Source organism: Botryllus schlosseri, chromosome 14, assembly GCF_051294905.1.
Source record: "Botryllus schlosseri isolate E-star chromosome 14, Bs_hap1, whole genome shotgun sequence".
NCBI classification, from domain to species: domain Eukaryota; kingdom Metazoa; phylum Chordata; class Ascidiacea; order Stolidobranchia; family Styelidae; genus Botryllus; species Botryllus schlosseri.
Genome location: NC_137249.1, coordinates 3550353 through 3566221, shown reverse-complemented (window position 1 = coordinate 3566221; position 15869 = coordinate 3550353). Strand labels below are relative to the sequence as shown.

The 15869-nt window shown below is 42.8% G+C and overlaps 1 protein-coding gene and 1 pseudogene across 4 annotated transcripts in view; one reads left to right on the top strand and one right to left on the bottom strand.

Annotated features, from left to right (window-relative positions):
- The window catches only part of LOC145455237 (uncharacterized), a 58193-nt gene that overhangs the window by 32608 nt on the left and 9716 nt on the right, over window positions 1–15869 (bottom strand). For both annotated transcript variants that reach the window (XR_013920306.1, XM_080333184.1), the window contains exons 2-6: window positions 13828–13876; window positions 2482–2577; window positions 1597–1731; window positions 1361–1522; window positions 20–193 (exon numbers count right to left, since the gene is read on the bottom strand). Coding sequence is in view for 1 of the 2 variants with exons in the window: in XM_080333184.1 (XP_080189310.1) it covers window positions 20–193; window positions 1361–1522; window positions 1597–1731; window positions 2482–2577; window positions 13828–13876 (616 nt within the window). In the remaining variant the exon portion in view is untranslated. The remainder of the gene's footprint in view (window positions 1–19; window positions 194–1360; window positions 1523–1596; window positions 1732–2481; window positions 2578–13827; window positions 13877–15869) is intronic.
- LOC145455238 (piwi-like protein 1 pseudogene) lies at window positions 2602–10216 on the top strand (annotated as a pseudogene). Of its 2 annotated transcripts, none has more exons than XR_013920307.1 (2): window positions 2602–2883; window positions 5409–10216. The product of XR_013920307.1 is annotated as a piwi-like protein 1 pseudogene, transcript variant X1 (transcript). The 2 variants fall into 2 exon arrangements; XR_013920308.1 differs by lacking the exon at window positions 2602–2883 and having other exon boundaries at window positions 5300–8894; window positions 8966–10216.

Genomic DNA, 15869 nt, shown 5'->3' with positions numbered 1-15869 from the left:
AAACCATATCGGCACTTACAGGCGGTCCTGGCGGACCATCATATCCCCTCGGCCCCATAACACCGGGTCGTCCCGATGCGCCGGGTCTGCCGCTCGGACCTACTGGACCATCATCACCTGGCTGACCTTTGACGGCAAATTCGTCGTCGATGTATGCGGGCTCACCTTTATCGCCTCTTGCGCCGTCTCTTCCCTGGAATCGGAGTTGGAAAAGTTAGGAATTTTAAACTTTACAAAATTAGATTTGAATTAGAATTATAGCTACACAGTAGAATTGATGAATTCCCATGAAATACAACAAAAATCAAGTTTGGTTTGATTTCATCCTCGTAAGGATGACCATAGCAAGTGTCTGTACACAAAGCTTGGCTCGTTTCATACTGTACAGTAGGGGTGTTCAAAAAATGACTTTTTTTCTCAAATTCTACTGGCTACTTGATAAAATTGTTAGGTTACCTAATTGAAGCCTGCGCACCAAATTTGGTTCGATTCCAACCAGTAGCTGCATTGTTACAGGAGAAGAAAGTTTTTTATTTATTATTTGAAAAAGAATAAAAAAAATTTCAAAATTTTCCGTTCATCACACAAAATTGTTGGGTTGTCTATAGAAACGATGCTCACCAAATTTGGCTCAATTCCAACCAGCGGAAGCGGAGTTACTGCCGTCGAAAAATTTTGGATTCGAATAAAATAGTATTTACGGTGACCGATTCTTTAATTATTTATTATAGGTGTGCCCACCGTAAATACTATTTTATTAAAATCCAAAATTTTTATAACTCTGTTTGGTGATATCGAATGGTTCGCATTTACAATATACTAATTATCATCACTTTTAGCAGTTTGTGGTCGCATTTTCAAGTACCAGTACCAATAGACGAAATCCCAATAGTGAGTTTACTTTACTATTCTTCGAAATTACAATGGAATGTTGGTCTTGGCCGTCTGAGTCTCGAGTCATATGACTTGGCTCGAGTCATGCGCAATGACTCGAGTCCAAGTCGAGTCAATACACAGATTGACTCGAGTCGAGTCATTTCCGTATTTTGAGAAAATGACTCGAGCCAAGTCGAGTCATCAGAAAATCGTGACTCGAGTCATTACAACCCTGATGCGACATACTTGACACTAATTACTTGGTGACTACATTTCTTTAATGCCAAGACAAATAAATGGATAATAAATGGAGTCACCTCCATAAATCGAGTGACTTGACTTGACTCGAGTCAAAATGAGCAATGACTCAATAATTTTGAATCGAAGGTAGTGATTTGATCTCAACACTGACTCGAATTAATATCTATAATTATCTAGTTGCCCAAGTCGGCCCGGAGAATTAGTATACAAAGCTAACACCCACCGACAGGCCTGGTAAACCCGGAGTACCATCTTCTCCTCTTGGGCCCAAGTCTCCAACACTTCCATTGCACCCATTTGCGCCGGGATATCCCATCGGACCTTGTTCCCCAGGATGACCGGGAACACCGTTGGCCCCGGCATATCCAGGAGTGCCAGGTAGACCCTTAATGTTAGATCATTCGATATTGAAACCATTGCCTCGTGACAGCAGTTAGGTGTTTCTCTATCTTGACGTACCTGAATCCCAGGACGTCCTCGTTGTCCAGATTGGCCAGGATAGCCTTTTTCTCCTTTAGGCCCCATTAAACCCTCTGGGCCTGGAAAACCAGGATGTCCGGTTTCACCAGCCTCTCCTCTAGATCCAGGAAAACCCTGAATGATTTGAAAGGGGTAATTTAGGGTTCATTTACGCGCTATAACGATAAGGGTCTAAAGCTACACTGCTAAGCCTACGGTATATGAAAGTAGCTATAGGTTACTGTATATTTGATACTAACATTTTTAGGTTACAAAGAAAAAAAGTTTGAGTTATGAAGTTCAGCATATGAGAACATTGAGTAGGGACCGATGTTGCTGCTGATGGATTTACCTTTTTTCCTATAATTCAAACTCAAAACCAGGGTTGCTATGACTCGACTCGTGATTTTTAGGTGACTCAAGTTGACTCGAGACATTTTTTCAAAAGTGTAAAATGACTCGACCATTACCTCGACTTGTGCACGAGTCATTGTGCATGACTCGAGTCTAGCACGGTCAAGACAGACATTCCATTGTAACTTCAAAGCATAGGCTATATAGTAAAGTTACAACATGATTGGTATTTCGTCTATCAGTCCTGATACTTGGAAAATAGGGCCAGAAATTGTTTAAGACTGAGGAAAATTACGATTTTATGAATGCTAGTCATTCTATATCGCTCGAGCAGAGTTGAAAAATGTGGTTTGAACTGAATTGTTATCATAATGATTTGGACTCGAACCGCTACTAGCTGACTTGGACTCAGACTTGACTCGGTGGTGAATTTAAAATGACTCGAGTCAAAACTACAAAATTGAGATTGACTTGTGACTCGGAACCTTGCGACTTGGTTACAAACCTGCTCGAAACGACATTTTAACTCACCCGGTTTCCCTTTTCTGAGACACAAAACGAACATGGTCCGAGGCTGCTGCAATCTCTGCCGTTGCAAGGACCTTTAACATTTCTTCTGTGCTTTCTCTAAAAAGTGATATAGTTTCCATTGATGAAGAGTCATAGAGCCATAATGTTGCCTATAGTAAGTAAAGTTCCGAAATCGCTGATCATTGATACCATTTATTCAAAAATCCACGTGATCATTGAGCTATATCAACACGTGATTTTCGTGATTTGTTCTTATCGGCATGAGTCGCGTAGATTTATGGCCGCACCTCATTTGGCCTTTTGGGCTGGTGATCGATTTGATTAATGTGGGTGCCGGTGGTTGTGTAGTGCATTCCTTTAATCTAAAACCAAGTAACCAAACGAGGAGCGCTCTGAAGTACGGTAAGCTGAAGTAAAACCGCATGCTTTTAATTCTTGATTCCGCACAGAACTTCTGATGCGGTAGTGTTGCTGCATTTCTATTCATCGGGTTCGCAACCTTTCTGACAAGCGTAACGATATGGAATAAGCATTAAAACAGTGGGCACAAAACATGGTTTCTGTAGTAGTTTAGAGGCCCACGATTTCTTTCAGGATTGTTGAATGCATTTTGATAACCCTGATTCGTGTGACTGATCAATGAAATTCGGTATTGTACTCCACATAACTATAACGGATAGCCGGAAATAATCGCGTGACTGCTAGTGATTTATTGTTATGAGCTGGGTAAATCGAGTAGACTGCCTGAGCATTTTGATTCCAAATAGATCATTATGCTTTGAATCGCGTATTCAAATATCGTCCATTATGACGTCATAACAGCATGTCTGACGTGGAAAATTCAAATAAGTACCATTTAAGCCACCACAAAGAAAATGATGCTAAATCTAACACACGTTAGGATTATTCAGTAGTTTTTCACGGGCATCCCTAAAAGACGGAGAAGCGGAGGCAGCGGAGACGGCGGAGGCAGCGGAGAACGGACCCTAAAACGCGGAAGCAACGGAGACGGCGGAGAGAGTCAAAAAGCCGATTCCTAAAAGACGGAGACAGCGGAACTAGCGGAGAGCGGAGCTTTCGGTCATTACCCTTTATAGACACGCGCGACATAGCGGACGGATACTGAAAGCGGAGCTCGGGACCCCGCGAAATGGACATAGCGGACGTTTATATAATATAGAAAGCGGAGATCAGGGCGTATCGGAGGATGTTTCGAAGCAGTGGAGAATAACGGAGAAGTCAGCCATGCGAGTTCAAGGCCAATTTGGCGACTGATTGCCCGTCGATGAGATGACATCCCTCCGATACGCCCTGATCTCCGCTTTCTATATTATATAAACGTCCGCTATGTCCATTTCGCGGGGCCCCGACCTCCGCTTTCAGTATCCGTCCGCTATGTCAACTCATCGACGGGCAATCAGTCGCCAAATTGGCCTTGAACTTGCATGGCTGACTTCTCCGTTATTCTCCACTGCTTCGAAACATCTTCCGATACGCCCTGATCTCCGCTTTCTATATTATATAATCGTCCGCTATGTCTATTTCGCGGGGCCCCGACCTCCGCTTTCAGTATCCGTCCGCTATGTCAACTCATCGACGGGCAATCAGTCGCCAAATTGACCTTGAACTTGCATGGCTGACTTCTCCGTTATTCTCCACTGCTTCGAAACATCTTCCTATACGCCCTGATCTCCGCTTTCTATATTATATAAACGTCCGCTATGTCCATTTCGCGGGGTCTCGAACTCCGCTTTCAGTATCCGTCCGCTATGTCGCGCGTGTCTATAAAGGTTAATGACCGAAAGCTCCGCTCTCCGCTAGTTCCGCTGTCTCCGTGTTTTAGGAATCGGCATTTTTGGCTCTCTCCGCCGCTCCGTTGCTTCCGCGTTTTAGGGTCCGTTCTCCGCTGCCTCCGCTGTCTCCGCTGCCTCCGCTCCTCCGTCTTTTAGGGATGCCCGTTTTTCACCCTTAAGTACCGGGACGGTAATTTACTGCGCTATTAAAATACTGATGTGGCTTGATGACGTCTTCACAGCTTTGAACTGCCGTACATGTTTTGTATGCTGTAATACTAACAATTAAAGGGCTCAGGCATCCTCGTGGAGAAAAAGTATACAACACTGCTTCTGATGGACAATGCAACTTTTGAAGGAAAGCTTTGTATAATTTCGATGTTTTTGTAAATATTTTCCGAAACTTGAAGTTGAAGACTTCATTCCTGTTGATTTAGCATGATTTTCTAATAAACATTGTCACATCTGAATTTAATAGAACCTAGCTTGATGAAAATGCCTTAACATACTGATGAGAGAGAGGCTGTGATGTGATAATAGAAAGGTGGGTCTGAGGGTCAGAGTCCCTGAAAAACCTCTCTTGAACACAACCTGTTGGTAAAGCACATTTGAACAGGCCTAATATCCGTCACCTCCAACCCTTATCTTGGGATACCCTTACCCCAACCCTAATATCCGTCTCCCTCAACATTAGTAATCCCAACGCGAAAACGCAATTTATTTTAGTGTTTATAAATTTTGACGTGTTTATGTGTAACATTTATTGGTGTCACTCACTGGCTTGTTATGGTCGTAAAACGAAGGAGCGCATAATTATGAACGAGAATTAGTTTCGTTGCTTTTTTTCCAACGTGGAAGCCTTTCTATCCTCATTGGTGGTATCGCAGCATCCAAAAAGATGCAACGCAAAGTGCAGCAAAATGACTATTGGCGAAAACATTCTAAGTTACCTTGCTGGGAAGTATAAATGGCATATTCTTTGTGGTCGCGTTAAAAGTATATTTTTGAATTTTCCACGTCATCCATACTTTAACGGGTGATACTCAATATGGGATCAAATAATTTGAAACACCCGATCAATGATCAGGCTCACTACTAGCATTCCAGTTGCATAAAAGTATGTCCTTTTTGCAGTCATCTTATAAGTACATATCATGGCTAACAACTACCCTGGCCTCGGGAGGGGCGGCCGTGGTTTTGGGTTGTCTCTGCACAAGGATTCCAGGCCTGGGCTGCCTGAAAGCGTTGGCCGCGGGTCTCTTGCTAGAGGGTCGGGCTTGCTCTTTGGTGCCGAAAGGCAGAATGTATTGCTCGGCCGTGGCTCGATTTTGAAGAACTTGGAAGCGTCGGCAAGCAGCGTAGTAAAGGAAAAAGATGTGACTTTGTCTGATTCATTACCCGAGGACCGTTCTGATCTTGGCACGAGCTCGTCCGCGGGTTTGTCGGCCTCTGCCGAACCCCGCAACAAGACAGATTCAGGTCTCCCTTCCAGCGATTTGACAAAAGGAGGCATCTTAGATGCAAGAATCGTGAAAAAGCCGTCTTCCGGTGTATTTGAATCTAAATTTGGAGCATTGTCGCTCGGCAGAGGTTCTAGCGGTGCCACCATGCTGCCTTTAGGGCGAGGTATCGGAAGAATAAGCACGAAAGCACCACAAGTCGGTTCAACTAGCGGAATCGTACAAGCCAAATTACTGATACGCGACGATTTGAGTCAACACAGCAGTGTAAGCGCTCCCAGCACCACCGCTAGCATCTGTACCCCGTACACTGGCGCTCAGTCGTCGATAGGGTCTGCGGACCATCTGTTTCGTAGTAAGTCATCGGCACCACGCGATATCAGCCGAGTCAGCACTCCGAGTGTGAGCGTCGCTGAAAATCTGCCTTTAGGAAGCGTATCGTCTGGTCGCGGCTTGAGTTTGCGTCGCAGGCCTGTTGAATTACCCGGCGGTAGTTCTCGTAGTGTCGAAGGGAGCGTTGCGAGCGCCGAACAGTCCGTTTTGGAACCGGTTGAAAGATCAGTGACTGAGTATCACGGAACTGCAGGCACTGTAATTCCGACGCGTGTCAACTGCGTACGCGTGAAGTGCGCGCATACCGTTCTGTACCAATACCATGTCGCTTTCACACCAGACATCGACAACAAGCACCTTCGCTTCTCTCTACTGAATCAGCACAGAGACGTGATCGGGCATAAAGCTTTCGACGGCACGGTGATGTATCTTCCGAAAGATATCGGGCGTGAAATGGTGCTTGTGTCTGAGAGAATCACCGACGGCGCTCAAATTAAATTGAAAATACGCATGACGGCCAGATTGAATCCGACTTCTAGCAAGTTGATTCCGTTTTACAACGTTGTCATGCACAAGGTCATGAAGACATTGAAGCTTTGCCAAGTCGGTAGAAACTACTATGACCCTACGTGTCCTCAACCGGTGCCGAAGTATAACCTGGATCTGTGGCCTGGATATGTGACGGCGATACGTGAAATGGAAGGCGGATTGTATCTGAACATTGATTGTTCGTTTAAAGTGTTGCGAAAAGACACAGTGTTGACCCAGATGCACGAGTATTATCGCACTAACAGAGGCGATTTTCGGGACAAGTGTCTTAAAGAGATGCTCGGAACTACTGTGTTGACTCGGTATAACAATAATAACTACCGTGTCGATGACATTGATTTCTCTCTCTCTCCGATGAGCACTTTTACGACTTCGAAAGGAGAGACCATCTCTTTTTACGATTATTACAGCAAGAATTACAAAATCCAAATCAAAGACACGAAACAGCCGATGCTGGTGAGCAGACCGAAACGGTCCACGCAACGCGCCACCCGCGAACAACAAGGCGAAGAACGTGCCATATACTTAGTCCCGGAGCTGTGTTTTCTCACCGGAATCAGCGACAAGCTAGCCTCTGATTTTTCGGCCATGAAAGACATCGGGGAGATTACACGCATGAGCCCGATCAACAGGGACTTGCACGTCAGGGACTTTTTGAAGAGGGTCAACGCGTCGGTCGAGGCTCGGGCCGAGTTGGGTAACTGGGGGTTGGAATTGGATGCGAGTTGTGCCCCGGTTGAGTCTAGAGTGCTGCCTTCTGAGAAAGTCATGGTCGGCGGTGGAAAGATTTTTCATTGCAACGAGCAAGTTGATTTTTTTCGTGATATATCGCGTGCTCCCATGCTCAGGTCGATACCTATCCGAAATTGGATCATCGTTTTTACAAATCGTGACCAGACCAAGGCGAGAGATTTTACGGCTAAGCTGTCTGAAGTCTCGCGTGCCATAGGCATGCAAGTCGGACCGCCTGAATTCGCGGAGATAAAAGACGACCGCAGCGAGACTTTCAACAAAGCAATCTCGTCCGCTATGAACAAAGACCTGCAGCTAGTCGTGTGTATTTTTCCGACGCTGCGCGACGACAGGTACAGCGCCGTCAAAAGACTGTGCTGCGTGGAGATGCCGGTGCCGTCTCAGGTGATCATTTCGAAGACGCTACCGCGCGACTCGAAAATGGGAAAATTCAGATCGGTGACCATGAAAATTGCGTTGCAAATTAATTGCAAGTTGGGCGGCGAACTTTGGGCGCTGTCGATACCTTTGGACGGGTTGATGGTGTGTGGTATTGATGTGTACCATGAAGGGAAGGGTGGCAATGGGAAATCGGTGGCGGCTTTTGTGGCTAGCATGAACAAGCTTTCCACCAGATGGCATTCGCGTGCGGTACTGCAGCAGCCGCATCAAGAAATCGTGGATGGGTTAAAACATTGCTTCTGCGACGCTCTGGTCAAGTACTATGAAACAAATCATAAACTGCCGGAGCGGGTGATTATATACAGGGACGGGGTCGGGGACGGACAGTTGAATGTTGTGGCGGGACATGAAGTCGAACAGCTGAAAAGCGCAATGAAAATGTTTGACGAGAGAGCAGGCGGAAAGTACGCCCCGAAGTTTACAGTTGTTGTCGTGTCCAAGAGGATTAACGTGAGGTATTTTCGCGACGGCGGTAATTCGCTCGTGAATCCTCCGCCCGGCACCGTACTGGACCACACTGCCACCAGGCCCAACTGGCCTGACTTTTATCTCGTCTCTCAACACGTGAGGCAAGGCACCGTGTCTCCGACTCATTACTTGGTGGTTCACGGCGCCGAGAACATGAAGCCGGACCACTTGCAGCGGTTGACCTACAAGCTGACGCACATGTACTACAACTGGCCCGGGACGGTCCGAGTGCCCGCGCCGTGTCAGTACGCTCACAAGCTGGCGTATCTGGTCGGGGAGAATATACGGAAGGAGCCCTCGCAGGATTTGTGCGATCGGTTGTTCTATTTGTGAGGCGCCATCTGTTTGTTCGCTTATGTGGATTGTCTCTGCTGATTCTTCAGGCACAGACCGAGGTTTTTCCTGATTGATATTTCAAGTGTTGAACTGGATATTAGTTTTGCTTCCGTGGCAAAGTGTAATGCTATTTCAGTATAATGACTAGAGCCTGACTGATATCGGGTTTTTCAGCCGATAATGATAACTAGCACCTTCACTAATAACACTGTTGTAGTTATCATAGTTATCGGTTAAGATATGGAGCATGGTTGCAGCCACTGCTATTCTCGGAGATGAAGTAGACTAGAAAGGCCGCATCTGGCCAGATTTCTGGTTTTCCTGATAATGCAACAGCGGCACGCAGTATAGTGCGAAACGAGCCAATTTTGCTATTCTTATGCTTATGATAACTAAATCTGATTGTGATATGAACGGGACTGACTCATTAGTCAAGTTTTCGCGACTTCAATAATTATAATCTACTCTAACTTGGAATAAACTGTTGGTATAATTATAATTCCAGTCTGATCTGGAAAAAGCTGTGTGGCTATAATTCTAGTTCTAATCTTGTTTGGAAGAGCTGACCTTTTTTTAGTTTGCTGTAAGCTATGAGAAATAGATCAATATTTCCAGTTTAGCAGTCGCTGTGACATGAAAATTGCCAATAATTTTTTAAACTTCTAATGACCGACACAATATTTCATTAGAAGTATACTATCCACCCGATGTTGTCGGTGAACCGATAATCGGTTTGGCTCTGGTCATGACTTTCAATGTGCTACTGTGTGACTTGAATTTTTTGTGAAATCAGTTTCAATGTTCCACTTTTTATATTCTCTTATTTCCGGCTCTAACCGTCGGAGCTGAATGTTTCTTTGCTGTTCATTAGCACGTGTGACTCGAGTTTCCTGTATAAATTTCCGGGCATGTCTGCCCATCAAGCAGTGGAGCGGTAGTTGTTTTGATATTAGACTTTCTTGCTACTTAATTTGTTGTATTTTCTGGTGGTGAATAGTTTCCTTCTTAAGCTTGCAGTCAGGGGTTGGCCTAATTCTTGGATAATACCCAAGCTAACCACACCTAAACTCTACAAGCACATACCGCTCAAAGCTTTTTAACAGACTCTCATCAGAAGCAGATGTTTGTAAATCCCAGTTAACCATATTCTGGAATCTAGATATAGGAAGCACAGAGCAGAGGCAAATTTGACTACAAAAATACTAATTTTTCTCAATGGACTGCGCCATGGCACATGCAGTTAGCTAATAGCTAGTCTGTGTTCTTGTTATTATCATGTCACCTTGACAGAATTCTTTCAATATCACGAATTTGGTGATGCATATTTACTGGCTTTCGTTCCTGATTAACAAGTCGTTCGAAAAGCTTCGAGTGGAATAAATTTGGCAATATGAACGTCTTGTTTGTTGCGATATTGAAGTTCTGTACCTATTAGTATGTCTCTAACCCGAATCCTGCCCATACTTGGTTTATTTAGTGCAATTGAAGAATACCACTTCCAGCATGGAAACTTTGTGCGTAATTTTACCTGGGTTTGGTGCATAATTAGGATTGATGTCACTTGGTGTCGTTTGTTTTTTTAATACAATTTCGTTGTTACTACTAGCTGTATCTCTATTGGCACGTGCATAGTGCATAAGGCCATCGGCTGTAACTATTATAAGTTAGTGTCGCTATAGGTTACAATGCAGCAAGTGACTTTCAGGTCAGGTCAGTTTATTAATCATTTCAAAACTCCACAAGATGGCGATAAAATGAAGAGATAGGAGGGGGCTTCGAGCAGTCTTCAAATCAAACATCCAACCTCTGTAATATGCAAGTATAGAAATTATAGATGGAACGGCAACGACCGATTTTGCAGCTTCGCTGAGGCTGGAGTGGAGAATTGTTTTGCTTAAGCGACTGTAGGATTTCTGGCAATCCAAAAGCTATCTTCCCGAGCGCAGAAATGATTGAATCTGGTCTTGATCGAAAGCTACTGTTGCACCGATTCCGAAAATATAAATTAAAATATTGATCAGGCACTGATCCATCTAGAATCTGTCCTCCAGATCTGAAATATCGGCATTGTTCAGAACAATCGGGTAACCGCAATGGCCCGTTGCGACTCTCCGATTGTTCGAACAATGCCGATCTTTCAGACTTGGAGGACGGATTCTAGGTGGATCAGTGGCTCATCATTATTTTAATTTATATTTTCGGAATCGGTGCAACAGTAGCTTTCGATCAAGACCAGATTCAATCATTTCTGCGCTCGGGGAGATAGCTTTTGGATTGCCAGAAATCCTACAGTCGCTTACGCAAAACAATTCTCCACTCCAGCCTCGGCGAAGCGTAACGAAGCAGCAAAATCGGTCGTTGCCGTTCCATGTTTAATTTCTATAATGTAAGCGAGTCGCACACAAATGACTGCAGATCAAAAGGGGAAAAATACTGCATGGAAAACTTTATATTAGGGCTGAACACAAGGATTTGAGTGGAGTATTAATTCTACAGATTCGAGCAGTGATACATACTAAACATGCAGTACAAAGGTAAATGAAATGGAAATGGCGAAGTCGCGACCACACAAAGTGCAATGCAACAGGGATGGGCGAAAAAGTAACAAATCTTTAATCTGATATGGAACTGGCATTATATTCTTTGTGGTCCCATAAAATAGGGTTACCATACGTCCTCTTAAGAGGATTTCTCCTCTTTCTTGAAAGTGTCCTCGGCGGACGCCCTTTTGTCCTCTTTTTTGAGATTTTGTCCTCTTTTTTGAAAATTTAGGTAATATTTAGAGCAAAATGCGAGTGATATGCCGTAAATTAGCACAGCAGTGACGCTCAAACGATATTGTGAGCTCTGAGCGAAAAGATGACTCTTTTTTTTAGTCAACCACCCGGCAATGTGGAGGAACAAACGGTATTTTGGGCTCTGAGAGGGAAAGTTGACCTTTTTTTTAGTCAACCGATCACAAAGTGGGAAAAGTTCACCGAATTTTGAGAATTCTTCTCCGGTTTTGCAAGTCTCAAATTTCTGAAAAAGTGTCCTCTTTTTAGATTTCCAAAATATGGTAAGCCTACCATAAAAGGTACATATTTGAACAACCATATTACTCATACTGCTGTGACGTCATAATGAGTGACAGTCGACTCTAAGGTTCGCGACTCGATTTGCCCTGCCCCAGCTCTTGGTTGAACATAGAGATGGATAGGCCAATCCGTGGAGCGTTTGCCACAGATCATGCCGCTTGTATACTAGCGTGAATTGTTCGTTATTGCAAGTTCTAGTAAGCCGTGTGCTGTGATACTCCGAATGCCCCAAGTAAGTGAAGAAGTACCAGTATATTTATACATCTTCCGCCTATCCCGTTCGAATTTGGGCGATATCGCCCCCCAGTGGGCTATTTTGAGAAACAAGGGGGCGAAAATGTTAGAACGTACACGTGCCGTGACATATCAATCAATTATCACGGTCAAAAAATGCTCATGAAGACCTGAAGTCTGCTTATTCTGCATATGACGCGAATAAAAAGGTTAACTCAACGGAAAGTGAACGCGGAAACTGGTTTCAGAGCCATTACGACTTCGAAAAATGGCCTTTTTTGTGAATTCACCAGCGATCAGAGTTAGCTAAATATATTTTCCGATTATATGTCCTCGTTTTCGGATCCCTAAATACGGGGAGGGGCGGAAATTTGTGTCGAGATTGATAAGGGGCGTTGAGTCGAAAAAGCTCGGGAACCACCGGTGTAGCGGGACAAAATTTGTTGCTGTTAAGTGATAGCAGTGAGACAGTGAGCGCCTCAATACGTATAAAATAGTGGTTTTAGTGATTGCGTGAAACCTACTTTTGTAACCGTGTTGTATGATCCCTATTGTCAATGCAGGGTTAGTCCTACAACTACAAATAATCTCGATTATTGTTCCACAGTCACCACCGTTTCTTTCGGCGTATCAGAGGTAGTGTCATGCATCTGGCCCACAATCGAAATTCATTGTCCTATACGTGATGGATAGCGCAAAGAAAGCGTAGAAGCTATATATTATCTCGAATATATGTAAACAAATATCCGTACGATAATGCGGTTCGATGGGCCTGCCATTATGCATCTATCGGCAGCCAGAATTTGCTTTGTGTCAAGAATATTGCCGACATGGTTTCCGGAGCCTCGCGGCTGTGCTGGAGCCGAAGATATCGGTTGAGTGTATATTACATCTGGGCTCAACGAAGACTCTATACTATATATATATGATTATAGCGCAGGAATATCTAGATCTGAGTCTAGACATCCCAGATATAGCGTAGGGTAGGCCTACAGTGCACCAGACTCGGACAACTAAAAAAGGTTCAGCTTTTCCAAATTAGATTGACACTAGAACCATGGCTAAACAGTTTTTCCAAATTAAATTAGAATTACAACTACGAATTTTTTTCCAAATTAGGTTAGAATTAAGATTATAGCTACACAGTTGTTGTTTTTAATTCGACTAGAATCATAATTTTATTTACTCATTTACCTCCAAATTATATTAGAATTCGAATTATAACTACACATTTTTTCAAATTAGATTGGAATTACAAGTATAGCTGCACAGTTTATTCAAAATCAACCAGAATTACAATTGTGATTACCCGTTTGCCTCAAAATTAGACTAGAATTACAATGATAGCTACACACCGTACCCAGTTTTCCAAATTAGACCCAATTACAGCTACACATTCTTTCAAATCAGATTAGAATTACAACTATAGCTGCACAGATTTCTTTTTTTCAAATTCGACTAGAACTAGAATTATAACTACACATTTTTTTCAAATAGACTAGAATTAGAATTATAGATACACAGTGTGTCCAAATTAGATTAGAATAAGAATAATAGCTACACAGGTTTGTCGGATTAGATTCAAATTAGAATTACCGAATTCGCGACAACTTGGACATTCTCGTAAGCACGAAAATATGTCTGTACACTACAGCAAGCTTGGCTCGTTTCGCACTGTACCATTTTCTCTCCAGTATTTTCAGGAATGCTAGAAATTAGACTAGAATTATAACTATAGCATCGAGACATTTCATAAATTAGACGAAAATGACATCACCTGCATTTCGCTCTAATTGATCGAATTAAATAACTACTATCTAGTTGTCCAAGTCTACAATGCACCGCGTCGGCGGCTTATATCAACATTTTGGTCAGGGAATGCTAAGGAAATTATCAACTCACCGCGTTGATTTCCTGAAAGTGAATCGCCGTGATAACAGTGACGAAGAACCTGTGAGAGAAATGAGATTTGTTGGTATATTGCCAAGTGGCTATAGGTAACTGAAATCGCTGTCCGGTAGTCAGACTTCAAGGAGCTAATAAGTTGTATTAGTCATGCATGTATGCTCGTACAGTACATGTATTGTGTAAATATATATACAGTGTAAGAACTCAAAACACCCAGACACTTTGCAAGTGCAACACGTCTATAGACTTGGCACAACGTCTCTCAGATAAACGCCTATTCCGTCACAGTACGTCTGTCAAAGTGGTAGGTTACGCATAACAAATCACCATCACCAATTTTAGTGCAGCAAACGATGTCAAACAACCACTAATGGACAAACCGTCTATCACTATCAACTGCGAAATATGTTTGAATTGTAGCCGTAAAAGTAAAAATAAGAGAATCGCTCTTTGTAAATGGATCTGCCATCTAAATTTGTGGAGGTCAACCGGAGTAGATTTGCTCAAGCACTGCCCATCAAGATGGTGAAGGGTGTGTCTGTTTGGGTCGCATAAATACCGGGATCTTTTATTGAAACCTGCAATCGCGCCCAAGACGGGGTATACAGAATATTATAAGCCCTCCACGAGTCACGTACTTGGTATGCAATGCGACGCATGAGTCAGTATGTATCTTATCGACCAAGACTGATCGTAAAAATATGATACCGCTTTGAAGTCATGATCCGACGGTACCTTTCAATTTTACCTCAGTAATCACCCGCACAACATGTAAACCTAGCTGTCACCGTGGAAGTGATCATGAGGCCGCTTTCTTTCACTGTATTATAATAACTAGCATCCTAGACACGATTGTTGATATACGCAATGTTCTTTCCAATTCTCTACCAGTATCAGGGTGTCAGCCGAATATATTCGGATTTCGATACGAATATACTTTTCAATGGTATATTGAAGTTCTGTACCTTCAAGAAGCTCTACATCCTAGATATGTGAACAATTGGCGCAATACTATGGTTGAAAGTTAAATATAGTACTGCCTAATATGTGCAATAGAGCTGTTCAATTTTTTTTCAAATTTTGCTTTCTACTTGACGAATTTGTTAGGTTGCTTAAAAAAAACGATGCACGCCAATTTTGGCTCAATTCCAGTATATATGAAAAAGAGTTCGATTTATTTAATAAAAATAAATAAAAATTGTTTTCAACTTTTACAGGCTACCCCATTAAATTGCTAGGTTGTCTGAAAAAACGATGCATAACAAATTTGGCTAAATTTCATCCCGTAGAAGCGAAGTCATTGATGTTCAAAACTTGGGATTTCAAATCATAGTATTTATATTTATTATTATTATTATTTGCCACCGTAATACGATTTTTTTCATACTTATCTTCTACTGGTTGGATTTGTGCCAAATTCGTTGTGCATCGTATTTTCAGACAATTTACGGGGTAGCCTAGCCATAGTAAGATTTCGAAAAATTTTATAATTATTTTTATTAAATACCCCCAAAATTTTTCTTGTATAGCATAGGTTGGCATTGAGTCGAAATTGGTGCTCAGCGTTTTTTAGGTAACCAGAAAAAGTAGCCAGAAAAATTAGAAATAAAAGTTGGCTTTGAACGTGTGCAACGCCGCAACTTAACGGACTGCCGATTCGAGTCAGACCGGCGTCTGCTCTAAATCCAGGCTAAATGTTGCAGTTTGTGTGTATCTTGGCCTAAATCATTGCCCGCACTTATAGAAAGTAGCCTACACTAAATTTAAACGCATGAGTGGCGTATGTAAGAAGCATTTTGTTGACATAGATTATTGATCTTGCCGGGTTGCACGGATACCGGTAACCTGAGAATTTAGAGTTTTAGACCGTGCTACATTATCATATAATTTGAACTGTGCAAAAGTGAAGAAATTCTGGCCTCCTTGTATTCCAAAATCTTTACCGTGGACCACCACCGCTTAGTATTATGATTAAGAAGATTGATTTCTGATCGATTGAGTCCAGTTTAGCTCAATTTTCCAATAAAAAGTGCCTC